The sequence below is a fragment of the Cottoperca gobio genome, chromosome 17 (assembly GCF_900634415.1).
Source record: "Cottoperca gobio chromosome 17, fCotGob3.1, whole genome shotgun sequence".
In the NCBI taxonomy this organism is placed as follows: domain Eukaryota; kingdom Metazoa; phylum Chordata; class Actinopteri; order Perciformes; family Bovichtidae; genus Cottoperca; species Cottoperca gobio.
Window position 1 is genome coordinate 17,460,832 of NC_041371.1, and position 18,944 is coordinate 17,479,775.

Below are 18,944 nucleotides of genomic sequence, written 5' to 3' on the forward strand. Positions count from 1 at the left end.
GATTTTGACCTGCTGCCTGTTTATCGCCTCCTGCCTTCCTCCTCTGGACTTGTTTGCCTGTTGTGGACTGCCTTCCTAATGTTGACGCTTGTTTGCTTCACAAGTCGGTAAGCCTGTATAGAGTATAGTATCTCTGCTGCAATAAATCATATCGGTCCTCCTGTATTGTCTTCATTTGTGTCCGATCCCTTTTACCCCGCACACACCAGCCATTTAAAAAGAGGAAAAAATAACCTCCCATCTTCAGTTACATGAACTGTACAGACAAGTCACACAAAGAGATACTCGCTATAATAGTATATATAACTTTTTAAGACATCTAGAAACAAACACTTCAGAAATCTATTTATTTTTTAATGGAGAACAACAACCTAAGGGATCATTCAGGTAATTAATCGGAAAAAAACTATATTTCAAATCCACAGCAAATATGCAAAATTAATTAAATGGAGAAATGTAAAGTAAGTTAATCCAGTAATACTGCATATACTTCAAGTACAAGGGAAAACTAATGCATTTGCAGGTGTGGTTAATAATATTTTATGATTTAATTTGATTAGTCTACTAATTTATTACACCAAAATGCTTGTACACATTGAAATGTATAAAGGAAAGCGCTTGAAACTCGTGTTATATGTACATAGTGATGTAGTAGTACAGCATATCACTCCATATCCTGCACAAGACAGGATAAACACAAACGGCAACTGAGCCCAGAAGGAAAACTGTTTGGACAGTAATCTGACTGAGGTTTACTCAGCAGCAGTACACAACATCCTCTGACTCTGTCCGGGTGACAATAACCATCAGCAAATCCAGTCTCTCCACACACATCCATCTACAGCCTCCTGCAGGCAGGTTTTACACCGGAGACTTCATTAATGGGAGAAGACAGGCTAGCACTGGCTACGTTATCTACACAGAGGAGGGCGGTGTGGAGATGCTAGCAGAGAAACCACAATCTGATCACTGCTTCAACAGATTCACGGTTTACCTGCATGTTCTGCCAGCAAAGTTAAAACATTTCACCAAAAGAAAAATACTAAGAAAGAAGCAAGTATAAACACTAGGGATGCTGGCATCCTAATTATTCATCCATCCCACCATGATGACTGTGGTTGCCAGGCTGCTGCTGATGATCATGATGATGCTGAGGATGGTGATGATGAGGATGGTGATGATGAGGATGGCTTGTCTGATGCTGAGGTTGGGACTGATTTTGGTGACTGGTATCATGGTGTTGGTGGTGATTAGGATGATGATGATGAGAATGGTCGTGGTGACGAGTCGCCCTAAGAGCTGTGACTCCACCCTCCGGATCATCTGTGTCCAGTTGAATTTTGGGTATTGTAGTTGTCTGGCTGATATTAAACTGCGTAGTCTCGTTCTTCATGAGGCCGTTCTTGCCACCTGACAAAGCAGAATTAGCCTGGGAAAGAAAAAATAAATGTGTTAACATTTTATTTTTGGGAGTTTAAAGCTGCAGTAATTGCATTGTGTGGCCACTCGGAGGCAGCAGAACTACCTAAAAACAGATTTACATATTGATGCTTATTTATACACCCATATACACACATGATGGGATATTATCATTAGTTTGTGTTTCCAAACAATAATCTTTGTCTGTCTGCTGCCTGGTGCTCAGTAATGTACAGTGGGTTTATGTGAGCTTTTTCTACTAAAGACAACTGCCTGCAGTCCACATCCTCGTCCAGAACATCCTATGCAAACAATTTTGGGATGCCATTTTCACCGTTGGAAACATAGTTTGCAATACAAGCAAAGAGAACAAGGAAGGTTTAGGGAGTTCTGTATTTGATTGGCAACTCGATCACACCAAGAGGTGGAGACTTGAAATCCAAGCTGAAGTAGTTTGTAGTTCTTCCCTGCATCCAACAACGTCACTGTCACATCAAATGAAAGCACTGGAGGCAGGAAAAATCACAGATTTTACATTTCTCTTTCAATAAAACACGCGATGAGGAATTTAAGCACATTTACCACCAACACTGATTGGACATCCACAAAGAAAGTGGCAAATTTTCCCTTTAATTCAAATGTGCGTTACTATTTAGAGCCATTGTGTGTGTGCAAGCTTTTGCATGTGTGTGTGTGTGTGTGTGTTTTGTGATTACTCACAGTGCAATTGCAGATGTTTTTATGATAAGTGGCTCTGATTGCAGCCTCTACGTAGACGGAATGCAGGAAACTGTAAGGCAGCACTATGTGGAAGGTGAGCAGACCACACCTGGAGAAAAAGGAGAAAGAGAGAATCAAAATGTTAAATCGCTGCAAGTCCTTCCTTGGTTCGTTTTCACAATGTGATGCATAAACATATGATATAGATGTGTTTGTTTAGTTTTATCTCTGCGGTTCATGGTCCGGCCCTTTAAAAGCACATTATTTTTTTGTAATTCCTACTGTGTGTGATTCACACTATGAGAAAAATCTGAATTGTACTTTTAAAATATTTAAAATGAAAGACCTTTATATTAGAATCCAGAAATTTCTGATTTGAAATATTATCAAAGCAGAGCCAGGCATGAGATCCTCAAATCTGCCAAGCCAAATGTGCTGGGATGAGCACTAATATTATATGTTTGTACTCATCAAAGAGCTAACACTTAGCAGGGTTGTGACATAAATAAAAAGCTCTTACTTTAATCTACATGTCTTGAAGAGGCCTTACCTATCATAGACCAGAAAGTCATCTTTGTCCCCATCCAGAGCCTCCCACACGTCATTTTGAAGGGGAGTCTGTTGGTAGACAGGAACACCAGGGGGCGCTCTTCTCTTCAGCTCCCAGTACATGGCTCTGGACTGAGCCTCGCGCTCATTTACTATCATAAAAGACACGTCTGTCAGGTTGCTGCGGTTCAGCTTGTCACGCAGGCCTCCAATTCTACAGAGGGACAGATAGAGAAAGAGAAAACTGGGAGTCATTTCACTTCACTTGACAGGGAGAGAAGAATAACTACTCATGGCGCTCTCCAAGAAGAGAAAAGTCAACAGAGCTTTCAACCCAGAATGGACTCATTCATGTTCATCCTTCCCACTGGGAGCACAACACCAGCGTCTCATCTGACCGTGGTGCTCATTAAAAGTGATGATGTGAAACGCCACTAGACAAAGCACAACGTTTTTGACCAAATATACCCTCTCAAATCTGAACTGAAGGCACAGAAAATAAGCACTCAGAGCTCAATATGATTTTGATTTGTGACAAAATAAAGCAAACAGGCCACCTGTCAGCATTATCAGCCACAGAGAACAGTTTAACTCAGGATGTGCTAGCCTGGGTTAAACTGTTCAATTGTTAATATGTGTTGAGACTGATTTATTCTAACATTGGTTGAGAGTTAAATCAAGATGTGAAACAGTTAAAGAAAAAGGGAAACTCAAGCTGCTGCTACTTTATTTTATTTCTCTAAGATTAAGCACTTTATTCTAAGATGCACAATCTTTCAAAAGCTATTTTATTTATTTTCTCAATTTTATTTTTAAATGCAGCCCAAGAAGAACATTATACATATCTACAGTAATATATATATATATATCTGTATAGTTCAATGGTAAGTGACAATAAATATTGTCTAAATGTTTTAAAATTGAACTTTCTTTATTAGATTTGACAGTCAGTTGTTGATGACGTGCAGACGTTGATCCAGCTACTAGGCTACTTCAATATATATCACACTAATTCATAACGCAAGTTAGACATTATGATGCTCCGGACCTTTGCTCGCGGAAGTTTTCTCTAACTGGACCTCTTAGAATTTTAGTTGAATACCCCTGATGTACAACATACATTCTGAGTGTACAGCAGCACAATCTGGGTCCCTGCCGAAAATATAGAATAAGGCACATGAACAGATAAGATGGAGAAAACCAAGGCTTTCTACAATCTTTGTTTTTGTCCTTGACAGGTTGATTTGTCATCTACGTCTAAAAGAGTAACTGTCTAGCCATGGAGATAAAAGCTTTACAATGTTGTCGAAATAAAAAGTGCCTTAAAGGTCTAGTCTGTGGGATTTAGGGAGCTCTATTAGCAGAAATGGAATATAGTATTTATTACTTTGTTTTCATCAGTATAATCCCCTGAATCTAAGAATCGTTGTGTTTTTGTTAGCTTAGAATGAGTCCTTCATATCTACATAGGGAGAGGCTCCTCTCCCACAGAGTCCATCATGTTGCACCGCCATGTTTCTACAGTAGCCCAGAATGGACAAACTAGACAGACAAACTCTAGAGAGGGCCTTTCATGTTTTTACCTTAGCTGTTCTTTTCCTACTGTGAAAAAGGACTATTCAAGTTAACTCTGGCCACATTTGTGTAATGTCGCAACATGTTTCAAGATATCTCAATCTTAAAAAATATGTTTAAAATAATTATCTTCCTCATTTAAAATGACAGTTGTTACACTGTCTGTGAGTCTGTTTCCTTACTTGGAGGCCTGAGTGAGACAGAACTGTCAGCTGGCCTTAAGTAGTGCCACCACAACCACATTTCCCAGCTGCCCTTGCATTGGCTCTTGTCCCTTTATCATCCACTGGGGGGCGGGTTTACAGATCCTGGAAGCATCATTGTCCCCTTCCACCATCAGACTGACATGTGACGCCCACAGCAGACGTGGCAGGGCCACGTACAGCCACAGCGTCAAGAGAGAGCTCATTGTCCCTCCCTGGCCGGCTGGACTGAATCTACCTGACGAGACAGACGTGAGATAATCCATGTTACTTTGACCAAAAGACACGACATGCACATCACACAGGGGCTACATGTGGACACACTACAGTTGAATATGGTACAATACATAAACTAATAGATACCACCATGAAACTTCCCCAGTTGATTCCTTACATTAAGACAAATATGTTTTGTATTACAAGTTTTATGAAATGTAATGTTTAGATATGAAAGGAGGCATTATGTAAATCTAACCTTTGGTGAATTTAGGAGAAATCTACAGATGCAAATAGACAAAGTGTAATAAATGTGAATGTTGGGTGTTTTCTTTCCACTAGTCCGAAAGAAGACATATTATGGAGGCAGAAGTGACGAGTGCAGTTTTGGGCTTTTTTGACACTACGGGGGAAACACGACGTGTCTCGCCTTAGACATCAATAAACCATAGTTGGAAACATGCATATAATAAAACAAAAAAACAGAGAGAAAGAAAGGTTATGAAGGCGGTGAAGGTCATCAACCTAAAGCTTCTACACTGTATATAATATTGCAGTTATGAAGACAGTAATGCAGTCTGTAGACTACAGTGCAGGGCAGCACGTGTCTGGGATGAAGGCAGATCATTTTGGCAGGTTTCCCCTGCCCTGCACCAAATGTCCAGTCAGTCTGATCCCCAAATAATTAAAAGAGTAAACCCTCATTGTCTATCTCATCACATGGGGAGATAATCCGCAAAAAGAGTTTATTATGGGGTAAACAGCCAACAGACAGAAGAATGTCGGGGACAGGCGGGCTGGCAGGCAGAACAACAAAGAGAGGCTGGGACAGAGATATTTTACAGCCACAGTGACATTCAAACTGTCTGTACAAACAGATAAATGTCCCCTTTTTGGTGGACAATGTAAAATGACTGAAAGTTAAGTTATTAAATTGCAAGTACGGACGGACGTATGAAAAACAAACCTCACTGCTCCAGTTTTACCAACATGAAGGAATGACATGTGTGTGTCTACCTGCTGAATTCAGATTATATAAAGTGGTTAAAAGTGCATTAACAAATCTCACATTTAATTAACTATTTTGAAAACTAAGAGTTGTTACTACCCCACAAATGCAGAAACTTCAAATCAAATACAATTGGTTGGTTGTCAACAATCAACTAATTTGATCCCAAAAAGTAAAACTGTCCAAACTTACCTCTGTCCACTCTCTGTCCTGAGACCCACGTAAACACGGGGAGTAAAAGTAAACCCCTGTTGTATTTAAAGCCTGTGGGGTTGACTAAGCACTTCCCCCAAATCAAACAGGCAGAGAGAGAGAGCGAGCGAGCGATAGAGAGAGACCCAGTATCTGTGCGCTATCACATACTTAGCGTGTCATCCTAAACACGTCAAATCAAACAGACAAAATATGGTAAAACCATTTCATTTAAAATAGCAGGACAAGACAACACTTATGCCCTGCCAATATCCAACATCTAAGATGATATCTAGTCTTATATCACAATATCGCTATATTATCTCATTTTTGCCCAACCCCAGATGTGACAGTGTGTAGTATGGAATCATGACCTAGATTATATTCATTAAAAAAAGACGCATTGGCTGTTTCCACTTCCTGTACATGTCTGTCATTACTCAAATATTCATAGGCTATCGACCTAGCTCTGGGGTCGGTCAGTCAGTCAGTTGGTCCACCACTTTGGTCCAGACTGAAACATCACAGCAACTTAACTTAATGGATTACCATTACATTTGGTACAGATTGTTCATGGTGCCCAGAGGATGAAGCCGTATGACTTTGGTCCCCTGACTTCTTCTCTAGCACCGCCAGCAGGTCTAAGTTTTCACTTATTAAGTGCAATTTCTAAGTATCTACCAGATGGATTGGCACATTTACATTCATGACATTCAGAGGATGAATTCTTATGACTTTGATGATTCTGACTTTTCCTCTAACGCCATCATCAGGTCCAAATCTTAACCAGCACACTTGTTGGTTCATGAGGAAAAACGTGCAAATCTAATGACTCAGCTGTGTTTACACCATGCTAACGCACTAAGATGCTAAACATTAGACCCGCATTACCTGCTACGTGATATTGATCTCATTACTGAGTGTATTTACTTTACTATGCAGGACTCAGGCTTTTGACTGTGTAGAGGTGAATGCCACCATGTGACAAACAAAACCATGGTTGCACTTTTGTAAGAGGAAAGAGGCCAAAATCAGACGATCAGCAATGACTCTGCAAAGAGTTGTGTTGTCGGTCAAATAAACTGTATCGTACACATGTACTGTAAAGCTGCACCGGTCAGTCTCCACAAACCTTCATTTGTAACTTGCACTAATCATTCTACCTAAATGTTGTCTTTATATATATATTGCAGTTCAGCTGAGGTAACAAGCCAACTGCTAAACCAATATCTAATCTCTCATGCGAGTGATTTGCTCAAAGTCCAAACTGGGCCGTAATCAGATGTCAATCTTTGTTTAATGCAGAGTAAAGAGAAGTAGGACAGATGCTACACACATTACCTGATAGGCCAGTGAGGGTATTTAGTTACCTCAGTGGTGTTCAAGAAGACTGGTGGTTAGTAGAGCCGTGAGCTTTCATATCAGTTGCAATGTAACCAGTAGTGATGGCAACAAAGCTGTTTATTTGTTACCGTTAAATGTCTGATATGCAGATCTACATGCACTGTGTCTTTCTCTGTCCCGTTCACACACGATGAAACATACAGATCATTCTTTACAATCACTTTATTTTCTCACAGTGCCAGTGTTGTTTTGGATATTGAATGTCATGTGACAAGCCTGAGCTTCTTTTTTTTGATACCCTGTGCAGTAACTACAACTGCACTGCAAGTCTTCACAAACACTTCAAGAAATGTACAACCTATTGAATAAAACTACCGCTACTTATTTACTAATGGAGGGTTGACTTTTATTTCCTTTGACTATGCACACCTCTAAGTCTCTATAATGTATTACTGATAAACAGCAAAGGTTAGCTCAGATACACGAGTTAAGGATATCAACACACATTTTGTCGACAGCATTTAAATGATTTGGACACACACACACACACACACACACACACACACACACTTTGGGTGACTTCTAACCAAAAAACATAAAGCTTGCAGTTTATAGTGCACATATTTACATGTATTAGTCCTAATATTGGAATACTCGAGTTACTAAACCAGGATGAGTTTATATCTGCTCTCAGAACATTTGAGTATCCTGAATCATACCAGGCTTTTATTGTGCATGTAAACGTCAGTTAAACAAAGTCAACAGGCTATGTGCCAATTATGTCGACACTTTCCACACAATCACACACTCCATGATAGTCTTCTTCGTAGGGATGGGACGATATAAGATTAAAAAAACACAACTCACAATAAGTTGATCGTGGGGAATTTCCATTATTGAATAATGGTGAGAGACCTTTTAAAAATCTGTCTTGTTTGCTGTAGTGTTAGAGAAGTGTAGTAATAGAGCCGGATTTAAAAACAACAAGAATTACCATGTAAGAAAGAACAGACTCACACAATGCTGTTAATGTTTATGCCAGTAGACTTGTGATTTATGACCTTATTTAAGATTGTTTGTTTTTCTTTTTTTTTTTATAAAAGATGCAAGTCCCATCTGTGATGCAATAAAACTATTTGTTTCTTAACTAAATGTAAGGTCAAGTGATTCCAGTATGTTTTAGTGTAGTGTAAGAATTTTAAGCATATTTCCACGATTTTTGGGATAATATCTTGATTCCCAATTATGTTGGCCAAGATAACCGTAACATGAAAGTTTCGTACCGTCTGGGCTGCAACTAGGGATTATTCTCAATATTGATTAATGTGCAGATTCAGCTATTTGTCTATAAAATGTCAGAAAATAGTGAAATAAAAGTCCACCCCAGTTTCTCAAAGTCCAAGGTGATGTCTTTAAAGGTCTGAAACCCAAAGATATTCACTTGATTAATATGATGCAAAGCGGCTGAAAACTATGCTTAACGGTTATCAAAATAGATACCGTTTATTTTTCTTTCATTCTCTTAATTGATTAGTCGACTAGTTGTTGCAGCTGTAACATCGTCCCATGCCTACTTCTTAGTCACAGACTACATCGTACATCTCCCCACACGCTGCAGCACGTACTGTAGCTCAGCATCTTCATGGTGAGAAACACCGTAAGCATAACCCTCGGCTAACTGCAAGCCCCAGCATCTCGCACGAGTTGAGCAAAGAATGTCTTAGTGGAGCAGATCCCTGCCCGGTGACCATTCAAACGTGTCGGCTCACAATCTGTCGAGCGAAGCATACATTTATATTGACGCTTAAGTCTTTCATAGATGAGATAAGAAGCACAATGTGCCCATCTTCTGTTACTTGGGGTCACATCCGCAAACACGGCAGATGCTGCACATTCTTCTCTCGGTTAGAGTCAGCGAGTCGTGCAAACTGCGACGATTAGGACAAAACACCTATGAGTTCCTCCTCGTCATTGTCCCCGACACCTTCTGTGGGACTGTTGCAGGAGGCCATGAGCCCCATGCCCAGCTCTGCCAGCTCCTCGCAGCTCATGTCAGTCGTCACCATGATCTTAGTTTCCAGGCGGTTACATAGAGTCCTGTAGGAGGGCAAAGGGTATCCCAGCTCTCTCAGGTACTCGTAGCCTTTTGTGCCAACAGCACAGCGGATCATCCGGGCCTTCAGGATGGTCTCCGGAGACCAGACGGCGCGCCGGGAGCGTTTGGTGAGCGACAGTGCACGGATCTGGTCCTCGTACAGAAAATTCTGGAGACCCTTCTCGATCCGGTCGAGCCGATACAGGCGCTTCTTCATCTCCTCCGCCTGACAGAGAGGAAAACAGTTAATCAGGGTTATTAATTAGAGATGGGCGGTGATACTGAATATCCTCCAAACACATCGCGGCTCATATTCAATGTTAAACAAATATCTAAAACACATGAGCCCAACACTGGACGCTGGGCCAAAACTACACCAACAACATACATTAAGGTTTTGTGTCAGCAAAAATATTTTATGTTGGCTTTTTTATAATGCATTCATTAATTATTTACATAACATTTACATATTGCTGCTATCATCCACACTGAATGCAGCACTTCAAAAGTGTTACAGCTTTAATAAAAACACACATTCTTGTTGAACTTTTATTGCACACATGACTAAAATGATTAAAAACAGAGTTGATATAGCGCTTCGGTTCGTCTTGCAGGGCTGCAATACACGTTTTCCAAGCCACCAGGTGTCACTGTGTTTGCTGCGTTTGAAGCCCCAAAGCTTTGAATCTTGTTTGGCACAAATAGAAAGAAAACCCCGAAGCTTCAGAAGGCTTCATTCTCCCAACAGTAACATTCACACTTATGATTCCCCAACTAATTTCCTTTTTTCAATTTGTCTATCTTAAAAATGGCAGCTAGTAAGCTAAGGAGAAATTAGAACAGTAACCCTAGAATAAAACAATTGTAGAAGTTTTCTCACAACATCTGACCCTAATTTGAACTCTAATGATTTATTTATATAATAATAATAATAATAATAATAATAATAATAATAATAATAATAATAGTAATAATAATCTGTTATAAGACGACCCAGCAGCCATCCTACCTCCTTCTGTAGCCTTGCAGTGTGCTGCATCTCCTGCTCCAGCTGTTTCTTGAGGAGGTGACACTGTGTGCAGGGCTGCTGGTCCTCTGCAATCCTGTCTGCATCCTCCTCCTCGAGGCCGGGCAGCGGTGTGCGTCTGGCATAGCCATGGTCCCCAAAATTCAGCTCCTTCTCCACTACAGACACAAAGCAACGCCTAGTTAGTATTGGACTTCCTGGAATCTGGTGCATTTTACATGTACCTGAACATGCGTTGACGAGAATACATGCAACACTGCATCATTTGTACAAAAATGCCTTGGCATATGTTTTTGCATAAGTCTAACCATTGATAGAACATATTTGAAACTTGAATTCCTTTTTGTAGGAAATGTACCTGGTTCAGGTTTCATTGGCAGCCAGATGTATGGAGTAGTGACTGCTGGGTAAGGAGGGATCTCCAATACTGAACAGAGTGGGGATGGCATTGGGCTTCAGCTTCTTTCCCCCGGCTGGAGACCTCGCTATCTCCTCAAACTGGCTCTGCTCAAAATGGTCCTAGGGGGAACAAGACATGAATACACTTTAACTAATGATGGTGTACCAAAACACAAGAAACAAGTGAGTGAAAAGTTCAAATGTGGCAGAAGTGAATTGTAATGTAGTGGTGACAATCAAGTGAACCCAGATTATAATTTACTATTATAAATAAAGTTTCATCCAATTTGACTTTGGGTCTTTTTTTAAACTGATCATCGTTATAACAGCGCTTTAATAAAGTAGTGCTAGGTCACAAACACTTTATACCTCACGCAAACATCCATGTTTAAAAAGGTCTAAAGAGCATGCCCCAGGATTTACACACATTTCAGTGGCTTATGCCAACTTTGTTTTTTTAATGAAGGGGTTGTGGAGAAAGTCTCTGTACAGCTGGCATGGTCACATCATGGTGAATAATCAAACCAGTATAAAGACCTTTAGGCAACAGGTTTCCTTCCTCTGTGGTCATAAAGCAGTAAAAATGATGGAGTCACTCATAAACAAAGACATAAATAATGTTGTACAATCTTGCTTTACATAGACGACATACAAAAAATAGGCTCCTTCAGCATTATCAGATGACTAACATGTGTGTAACTGGAATATGCTATGGAGTGCTTTACAAACAGCAAGTGTCCTGAATTGTCTGACATCAGTGTTATAAAAGACCCAAATGTTCACGTCAGTTTAACGACAAATTAGGCTGATTACAACAAAGCAGACCGATTCCAGTGAGCTGAGTGTTGATTAACAATGAGCAGGAGCTCGGACTCTAGTTGCCCTTTATGTACCTGACAGAGTCTGGAGTGAGGAGTTGGTTCAAAGTCACGTCGACAGTTCACCACCCATTTCTTCTTACGGAGAGGGTCTTTGGGGAACCTGAACAGCTGTTTGCCTATGCTGGTTGAATTGGAGCAGTTTGGAGCAGAGCAGCCACCCATCGCAGAGGTTAAAACAAACAGCAAAGCTAAATTTAGCAAACGTAAAAGATAGCTTGGCTGGGGATTTTAATAATTACTTTTAGCTAACTACTTACGTGGTGTAAAAACGAGAAAAAGTTACATTAGCTTTAAATGTTAACTCGTGGAAACCGGAGTGCTGTCCTGCTGACTTTAACATCGTATTTTATGGATAGAGTTTAAAATACTTAATCGAAGATAAAAATGTTTCTGACTTTGTTTGAGCCAAAATGGCGCTCTTCGCCTCGACAGTTAAGTATAGTGTCGTATTGTTTATGTGCGTCTATCGTAAACGCCTGCTTGAAATGTTTATTGAAAAGCAAAAATTCAAGGAAAGAAGTCAAATTAAAACAAAGTAAACCATTTCCGATGAAAATATGTATATTCATTAATTGTGAACGATTTTTGTGCATACATTTAGCGGCAAATACCTTTTATTTGCTCTCAGGTAACAGTGCAACTACTACGGCTTTTTCTCACAGGACTCCGCGAAGCACGTTGAAATGTTTACGGTGGAAGCTGTCGACCCCAATAAGTACAAATAAATTAACAACTGCTGAAATAAATACCAAATGTATGAAGACAATAGAGATTTAACCAACAAGCAACGCCTCCGCATAGAGCAGCTGATAATGAAAACATTAGAAAGGTACTAGTCAGTTAAGCTAGTTAATATTGTAGGTAGCCGTCGTTAACTGTAGGAAACGTTTCAGGCACGAATAAGACCTGTTTTGCTTTTTACACAATTTAGTTGCGATAAACATGGTGTCCTCACTGGTTGTTCCAGTTATTGATGTCCAGAATGATACCTTCAAAGAGCTTTGGCCTGCTATGGTAGTGGCCATTAAAACGTCTTCCTTCGTTGCACTAGACACGGTAAGTGTGTGTGTGTGTGTGTGTGTGTGTGTCCAACCAGCGTGCACCTGAGTTTGATTGACTTTTCTGCAACCTTACGTAGAATTATAGTTTTTAAAAGTCATAGTTTGTCCCTCCTAAAAAGAGCAACAATTAAATTCTCTACACTACAGCGAAGCAAAACTCATGATGGATTAGATTAGAAAAATGAGTAATTTATTATTATGTTGTTGTGGAATATATGTATTATTTATTATGTATTTATATGCAATACATACGGCTTCCCCCTGCCTCCCCTACACACATATACACACACAGATTGAACCTCTACTTTCAGTCTCTGAACATATGTCATCACATGCATCATTGTAACTGCTTTGTCTTTCTTACCCTATGTCCCTCTTTGTTTTGTCACGTGGTTTCACCAATTTAAATATAAAAGTAGTAAGTGTTTCCTGTGTGTTGTTTTAGGAGCTGAGTGGCCTTGGAAACAGGAAATCATTGCTGGCAGAGTGAGTACAAATATTAGCCGTCCTCTCTGCACTTCTTCCACAAACACTCACCCTGAAAGAGTATCAAGAGAAGGATGTAAAATATGCGATTCTGTCTCCTACTGCTTACAAGTGTTTGCGTTTCTGTAAGTTTGCCCTGACCCCCACTGTCATCTCTCAGATCTATAGAGGACAGATATAAAGCCATATGCCATGCAGCTCGCTCTCGCTCCATCCTCTCCTTGGGATTCGCCTGTTACAAGAAACTAGACGACAAGGTACAATAACGTGATGCCTTCTCCAATTGCATAAAACTTGTTGACACTGCTGTCCATATACTTTTGTCCATATACTGTAAATAAAATGATTATTATATACTTCTGATGAACATGGTATATACTGGTAGAGTAATGCCAGTTGAATGGTTCCCACAAATTAGGGATTTGTGAGTATTTAATGTGTGTCCTCCACACCAGCACCACATGTCCTCTATCGTGTGAATGTCAGATAAAAGAATTTACCGCTGCAGACTTCTTTGTTAGGTCTGTGAAGTTTATCTTTGTTTCATCTCTTCCCCAGGCTGCAGACACGTACCTGGTGCAGGTGTATAACCTCACCCTGCTGTGTTCAGAGGAGTACATCATAGAGCCCCAGTCAGTCCAGTTCCTGGTTCAGCATGGGTTTGACTTTAACAAGCAGTACGCCCATGGGATCCCTTACTGTAAGGGCAATAATAAGGTGATGATACTTACATGCTGTTCTGTGTTGTGCTGTGTGTCCTGAGCCCACTCTGTTCTGTGCTGTACTTGTCTGCACTCTTCTGTTATTGTGGGGCCAACAAAAAGATTTATACACCTTTTGAGTCCTGCACCTGATCAGGTTCCCGTGCAACTGGTTAGAAATACATTTTATATATATATATATATATATATATATATATATATATATATATATATTCATTCATTCACTGGCACGAGTAAAAATGAACTAAATGCAGGCGGGTAGCAAGTGAGAACAAAAGTATATATTTTTTTATATCCTGGAGAAATCAGAAACGAAAAGGATTGTGCAGTATTTTGCCGTCTAAACCAGCTAATATTATCAAGCATAATCAGATTTATTTTATTTTATTGTGAAAGCCTGCCTGGCACTCATTGCGGAGAATCAGATTGCTGACATCCCGGACACCGGCATCGAGCGCAGCCAGTGAAAGAGACTTTCCCTCAGCTGGGTTTGTGGTTGAAGAACAGAGAACCCCGCTTCAGGGTCAAAATAAAGCTGTTTAAAGTCAGTGAGTGTGTAGCAGCCTGCATGTTTAATCACAGGTCAGGTGGCGGGTCAGGGGTTTGACTTGGGGATAATTGCAGGCAACAGGTCGGTTCTGGTACTGAGGAGTGCGGGTGCGTGTTTGCAAAACTGGACCCGTGCAGGTATACTCTCCAAGAGCTGTAAATAGAATTAGATTTTAAAATCCGTGGAGTTTCCTTGTGAATTGATTTATGGTATGCTTATTACGCAGTGGACTGCACTACATTAACATCCTTGCAATAGATTATTTCTAAATTGGTGATTATCCATAACTTTCTCTTTATTTTGATTCTTCTTTTTTTGTTCATTGATATGGGATCGTTATTCTTATTGACATTTCTCGGCTTCATGTAAGATGCACGCATCATGACAGGACTAAAGCAATCTAATGGTGCACAGCACTCATCGTATAGGACGAGACACAAGTAGACAACTGAACACCATAGGAACTTATATATATTTATATACATACTAATGTAACACGCAACAGGACACGGCAAAGGATAATTGATCCTCAGATGTCATTATTTAATTTCTAGCTATCGTTTCTCCCTCTACTTTCTTTGTTAGGCAGAATTAGACGACCGTGGTGTCCACATCCGAGCCTTATTCACTGAACTGCTGCGTGCCAGGAAACCCCTGGTGCTCCACAACGGCCTCATCGACATGGCCTTCCTTTACCAGGTAACGCCAAGTGATTCTGTCATTCCCTTTTCCTTTCTTTTTGATGTTAACTTCACGTATCTTCTTTACAAAAAGAAAATACCAAATATATTTATTTCTTCAATTTAAGTTGACATCTGTGACTTTGTAAAGTTGTTGCTCTCAACATGCAGCACAACCGTTTGCACTTTTTACATCGTCTTAACTGGTCACAGTTGGTATTACAGCTGCCAAGTCGATGACTCTATTAGTTGATCGCCAGAAATGTAAGCAGCTATTTTGGTAATCGATGTATTGTTATTGTAATTTAGTATTTTTTAATCAAGCAAAAAGGGCAAAGGTTATCTGGTTCATTCTTCTCCAGGATTTGCTGCTTAGTTTAATTTTATATATGTTTTAATGCAACAGGTTTTTTCTTTGTCTCCCAGAGTTTTTATGCACATCTGCCCGAACGCTTGACCAGCTTCACAGCCGACCTGTCGGAGATGTTTCCTGCCGGCATCTATGACACCAAGTATGTCACGGAATTTGAGCTCCGGCTCACTGCCTCCTATCTGGAATATGCCTATAAGAAGTGGTGAGTATTTATTTTACAGTATATAATATAGTGCAGTTCAGACGGATTTGTTGTATAACATCTTTTTATTAAAAAGCTCAGCCGTGTCTGGACTGTCGACATTAACAAAAGGTCATTGGAGTAGATCAGAGAATATTGATGTTTTATTCCTGTTATTAAATTATTTTAACTTTTTCAGTTGCTGGTTTATATAAATGACTACAAAGTGTTAAATGATTATTAAAACACAGAAGTCCCTTGCGCAGCGTAATACCGGACTAGCCACCAAAAAAAGTCCTCTGACTGCTTTAATCTAGGAATAAAGATATTATGTAAAACACATGGAAAGAAGTTGGGGTTTATTACTAAAGCCATTAGGCTTGTGTATAGAATGATAAATGCGTTTTTGCATTAATTTGCCTTCATGGTTTTTACAGCTGACTGGTCCTTTGTACATTTCAACGTTTTTCTTACATGATCATGTTTTTTATTTTTGGATTGTTTTAATGTATGTGTCACAATTCATCTAGAGGGACAAATGATGTTTTTTGAATCTACGTCGTCAACCATAATGTCATATGAAGTAAAAAGCAGAGCAGAGTGGCGTTTCCTCTGCTTCTATGGCAGGACACCCCAGATTGCATTATTGTGCTTCTATCATAGTCTGTTTTAATCAGCCTCTCCGCTCCCTCAATTATCTCCTCTTCCTTCCAGTAAGCTGGATACCAGTCGCAGTGCGACCTCTGGAGGGAATCAGCCTCACGTTCAGTTAGAGTTCTGTCAGTATGCCGGTAACATGTCCAGATATGTGGACTACAGAGTGTGTCCAGCTGTGGGCTCTGCTGAGGGACAGACTGACATCTGCCAGCGCTTCTCTGTGAGTTTCAACTTTTTTTTTCACCCAGAGGAATCTTCAAATTGTACTAAAATTCTCAAGCTGAATGGAAATTAAACAAATAAAGTTCTTGAAATAGGGTTTCAGTGCCTGAACTAAAGGTACAGTGCCTTTTACTTCCTGTGTCTTCCTCTATTAACGGCTGTTTCTTTCTGTGTGTACGTGTTTGTCTGACAGGCCTTTGGCTGGTGTTCAAATGGCACCCAGTGTCCATTGTCCCATGACACTGACCTGATCGTCCTACAGGACGAGAAAGGCCTGGGAGACAAGAAAAATAAGAGGAAGAGACGTAAAGAGAAGAAGAGAGGTAGAGGTGAGACAGCAGAGGACTCTTCCATCTTTGACGGCGCCCCTGAACACAAAATGCCCAACATGGAGGTGGATTCCAAAGAAACCCCAGATGACCAGTTAGGGACTGAGCCATGCCCGGAGAGAGGGCCTCTGATGGACGGGGACAGAAACGCCCTACAGAACGAAGAAGAGGGCATGAAGGCAGACAGCGAGGGGAACGGAGTGTGTGAAGACAACGCAGACTTCAGAAACCCTGTAACAACGTCCACAACCGATGACACAAAAACCAAGACAAACGATGGTGAAGAGTGCAGAACAGGAGACGGAGAAAAGTTAAGTGACCACTCACCTAAGACTGACGATCAGAAGAAGAAGGCTGACTCAGGAACGCACCGGGCCGGGTTTGACGCCTTTATGACGGGATACATTTTTGCTCACTCATGTACCCTCAAGAAGGACGGAGCGGGAGCTGTGGAGCAGAAGAAGAAGGCGCAGGAGAATAAGGAGGTGGAACAGCAGAAGGTGGTGGAGCAGAAAAAGGAGGTGGAACAGCAAAAGGAGGTGGAGCAGAAGATGGAGGTGGAGCAGCAGCAGAAGAAGGAGGAGCAGCCGTTGCTTCCTACTTGTCTCAATAAGGTCTACCTCAGCGGCAAGGCGGCTCCTCTCAATGTGGTTAAAAGCACCTTCTCCAAATCGTCCAAGGCCCATGTGCAGAAGATGGCGATGGTATGGGGACAGAGAGTGTAGTGTGCACACCAGCACACAGCATTATAGTGTGAACATCAGGGCTGCAATTATTAAGTATTGTCATTACCGATTAATCCGCCGATTATTTTCTAGATTAATCTTGTGGGTTATAAAATGTAAGGAAACATGTCCCTCCCAGTCTCTCAACGTCCAAGGACTTTAAATCTCTTTTTTTTTGTCAGTCAAAAACCCAAAGATGTTCGCTTTAACATGATTAACAAAAATAGAGAAAAGTAGGAAATCTCCATGTTTGAGAGGCTGAAAAAAAGTTGGCTGTTTGTTTTTGGACTAATGGATTATTAGACTTATCGCTGCAGCTCTAGTATACATGTGCAGGTTCACAATTAGATGTTCTAGCCATGCCAGCAGCAGGGCTCTCTGTTCTCTCTGGCTCTATGGGGAGCAGTGTTGGTCCACGACTTTGGTCGAGAGTATCCCCTGACTCTTCCTCAATCACCATGAGGTTGACATTTTAGTTTTTTAGTGAAATATTTTGACAATCATCGGATAGATTGTCTTGAAATTGTGATCATGATCCCTTACTTTTCCTTTATTGCCATTATGAGGTCAAATTAATGTAATTGAACTATTACATGCTGAAAGCCATTAGTATGACTTTGATTGTTGATTTCTGTTGACTCCTTTAATAATAAGGGATTCAGAAGTAATGGTCAGTTTGTGTTTGTGGAAGAAGCGTTCAGTCTGTCAGATTAGACGATCGGAGATAACTTTTCACTTCTTTTCACTTCTTTTCATCCATTTGGGTCTGTTTCACATGCTCCCATATTGTTTTTATTTCTTTAGCAGTCTTTTTGTAATGTTTTCACCTACTAATAATACTGCAAATTGAGAAATATTATAATGGTATACATTATTGTAATGAATTGCAGATGCTCCTGTTTTTGATTTAGTCAGCTGGTTTTTCTGAAGGTTTCTCTGGAAACAGCCGGGGAGATTGTGGGATTGATTGCATTAATCCCACATTTCAGATGTTGTGTCATTACCTGTTTCTGAAGTAACCTGTGGAAAATAAACTAATGCTCTTTAACAATGATTATTTTTTTCTTTATTACTTCCTTGATCTTCTGGGTTTATCTGGAGGGACAATCGGAACAAAATGTCCAGAACCTTCTTTATATAACCAGTGAATGAACAGTGTGAATGAACAGAGCACATTGCTGTGTGTGCTGCGCAGGTTACAGGTACAGGTAGTGGAGCAGCAACAAGTACCATAATCACAAATTGAATTCCCACTCATACAATATCAGTAACCGTGGCAACAGCAGGGATACTCAACTTGCTTTGCCCGGGGGCCACTTTTGCAAAATG

The 18,944-nt window shown here is 40.4% G+C and overlaps 3 protein-coding genes across 5 annotated transcripts; 1 reads left to right on the plus strand and 2 right to left on the minus strand.

Moving 5' to 3' along the window:
• Positions 1 to 475: 475 nt before the first annotated feature.
• selenop2 (selenoprotein P2) lies at positions 476 to 4,732 on the minus strand. The gene is made up of 4 exons (XM_029453381.1): positions 4,446 to 4,732; positions 2,690 to 2,902; positions 2,140 to 2,248; positions 476 to 1,429 (listed from the first exon to the last, which is right to left on the minus strand). The coding sequence occupies exons 1-4, from the start codon at positions 4,730 to 4,732 to the stop codon at positions 1,088 to 1,090; spliced, it is 951 nt and encodes a 316-aa protein (XP_029309241.1). The 3' UTR covers positions 476 to 1,087.
• Positions 4,733 to 7,434: 2,702 nt separating this feature from the next.
• On the minus strand, positions 7,435 to 12,298 carry LOC115022238 (THAP domain-containing protein 1). The gene is given in 5 exon segments (XM_029453198.1): positions 7,435 to 9,548; positions 10,332 to 10,507; positions 10,708 to 10,756; positions 10,758 to 10,868; positions 11,642 to 12,298. Coding segments are annotated over 5 exon segments (870 nt in total). The 5' UTR covers positions 11,792 to 12,298; the 3' UTR covers positions 7,435 to 9,164.
• On the plus strand, positions 11,664 to 18,669 carry toe1 (target of EGR1, exonuclease). 3 transcript variants are annotated; one of them, XM_029453197.1, is made up of 9 exons: positions 11,664 to 11,798; positions 12,561 to 12,685; positions 13,136 to 13,176; positions 13,337 to 13,433; positions 13,735 to 13,893; positions 15,034 to 15,147; positions 15,555 to 15,703; positions 16,397 to 16,559; positions 16,755 to 18,669. In XM_029453197.1, exons 2-9 carry the CDS (start codon positions 12,572 to 12,574, stop codon positions 17,613 to 17,615), a joined length of 1,698 nt encoding a protein of 565 aa, XP_029309057.1. In that variant the 5' UTR covers positions 11,664 to 11,798; positions 12,561 to 12,571; the 3' UTR covers positions 17,616 to 18,669. The 3 variants fall into 3 exon arrangements, with proteins under 3 accessions (XP_029309057.1, XP_029309056.1, XP_029309055.1); XM_029453196.1 differs by lacking the exon at positions 11,664 to 11,798 and adding an exon at positions 12,324 to 12,458; XM_029453195.1 differs by lacking the exon at positions 11,664 to 11,798 and having other exon boundaries at positions 12,544 to 12,685.
• The last annotated feature ends 275 nt before the right edge of the window (positions 18,670 to 18,944 follow it).

Bases quoted from the DNA above. Each gene is read 5' to 3' on its own strand.
- toe1 (XM_029453197.1), top strand. From the start codon at position 12,572: ATGGTGTCCTCACTGGTTGTTCCAGTTATTGATGTCCAGAATGATACC. The intron at 12,686-13,135 runs GTAAGTGTGTGT...GTGTTGTTTTAG, and splicing joins CCTTCGTTGCACTAGACACG to GAGCTGAGTGGCCTTGGAAA. The intron at 15,148-15,554 runs GTAACGCCAAGT...TTTGTCTCCCAG, and splicing joins ACATGGCCTTCCTTTACCAG to AGTTTTTATGCACATCTGCC.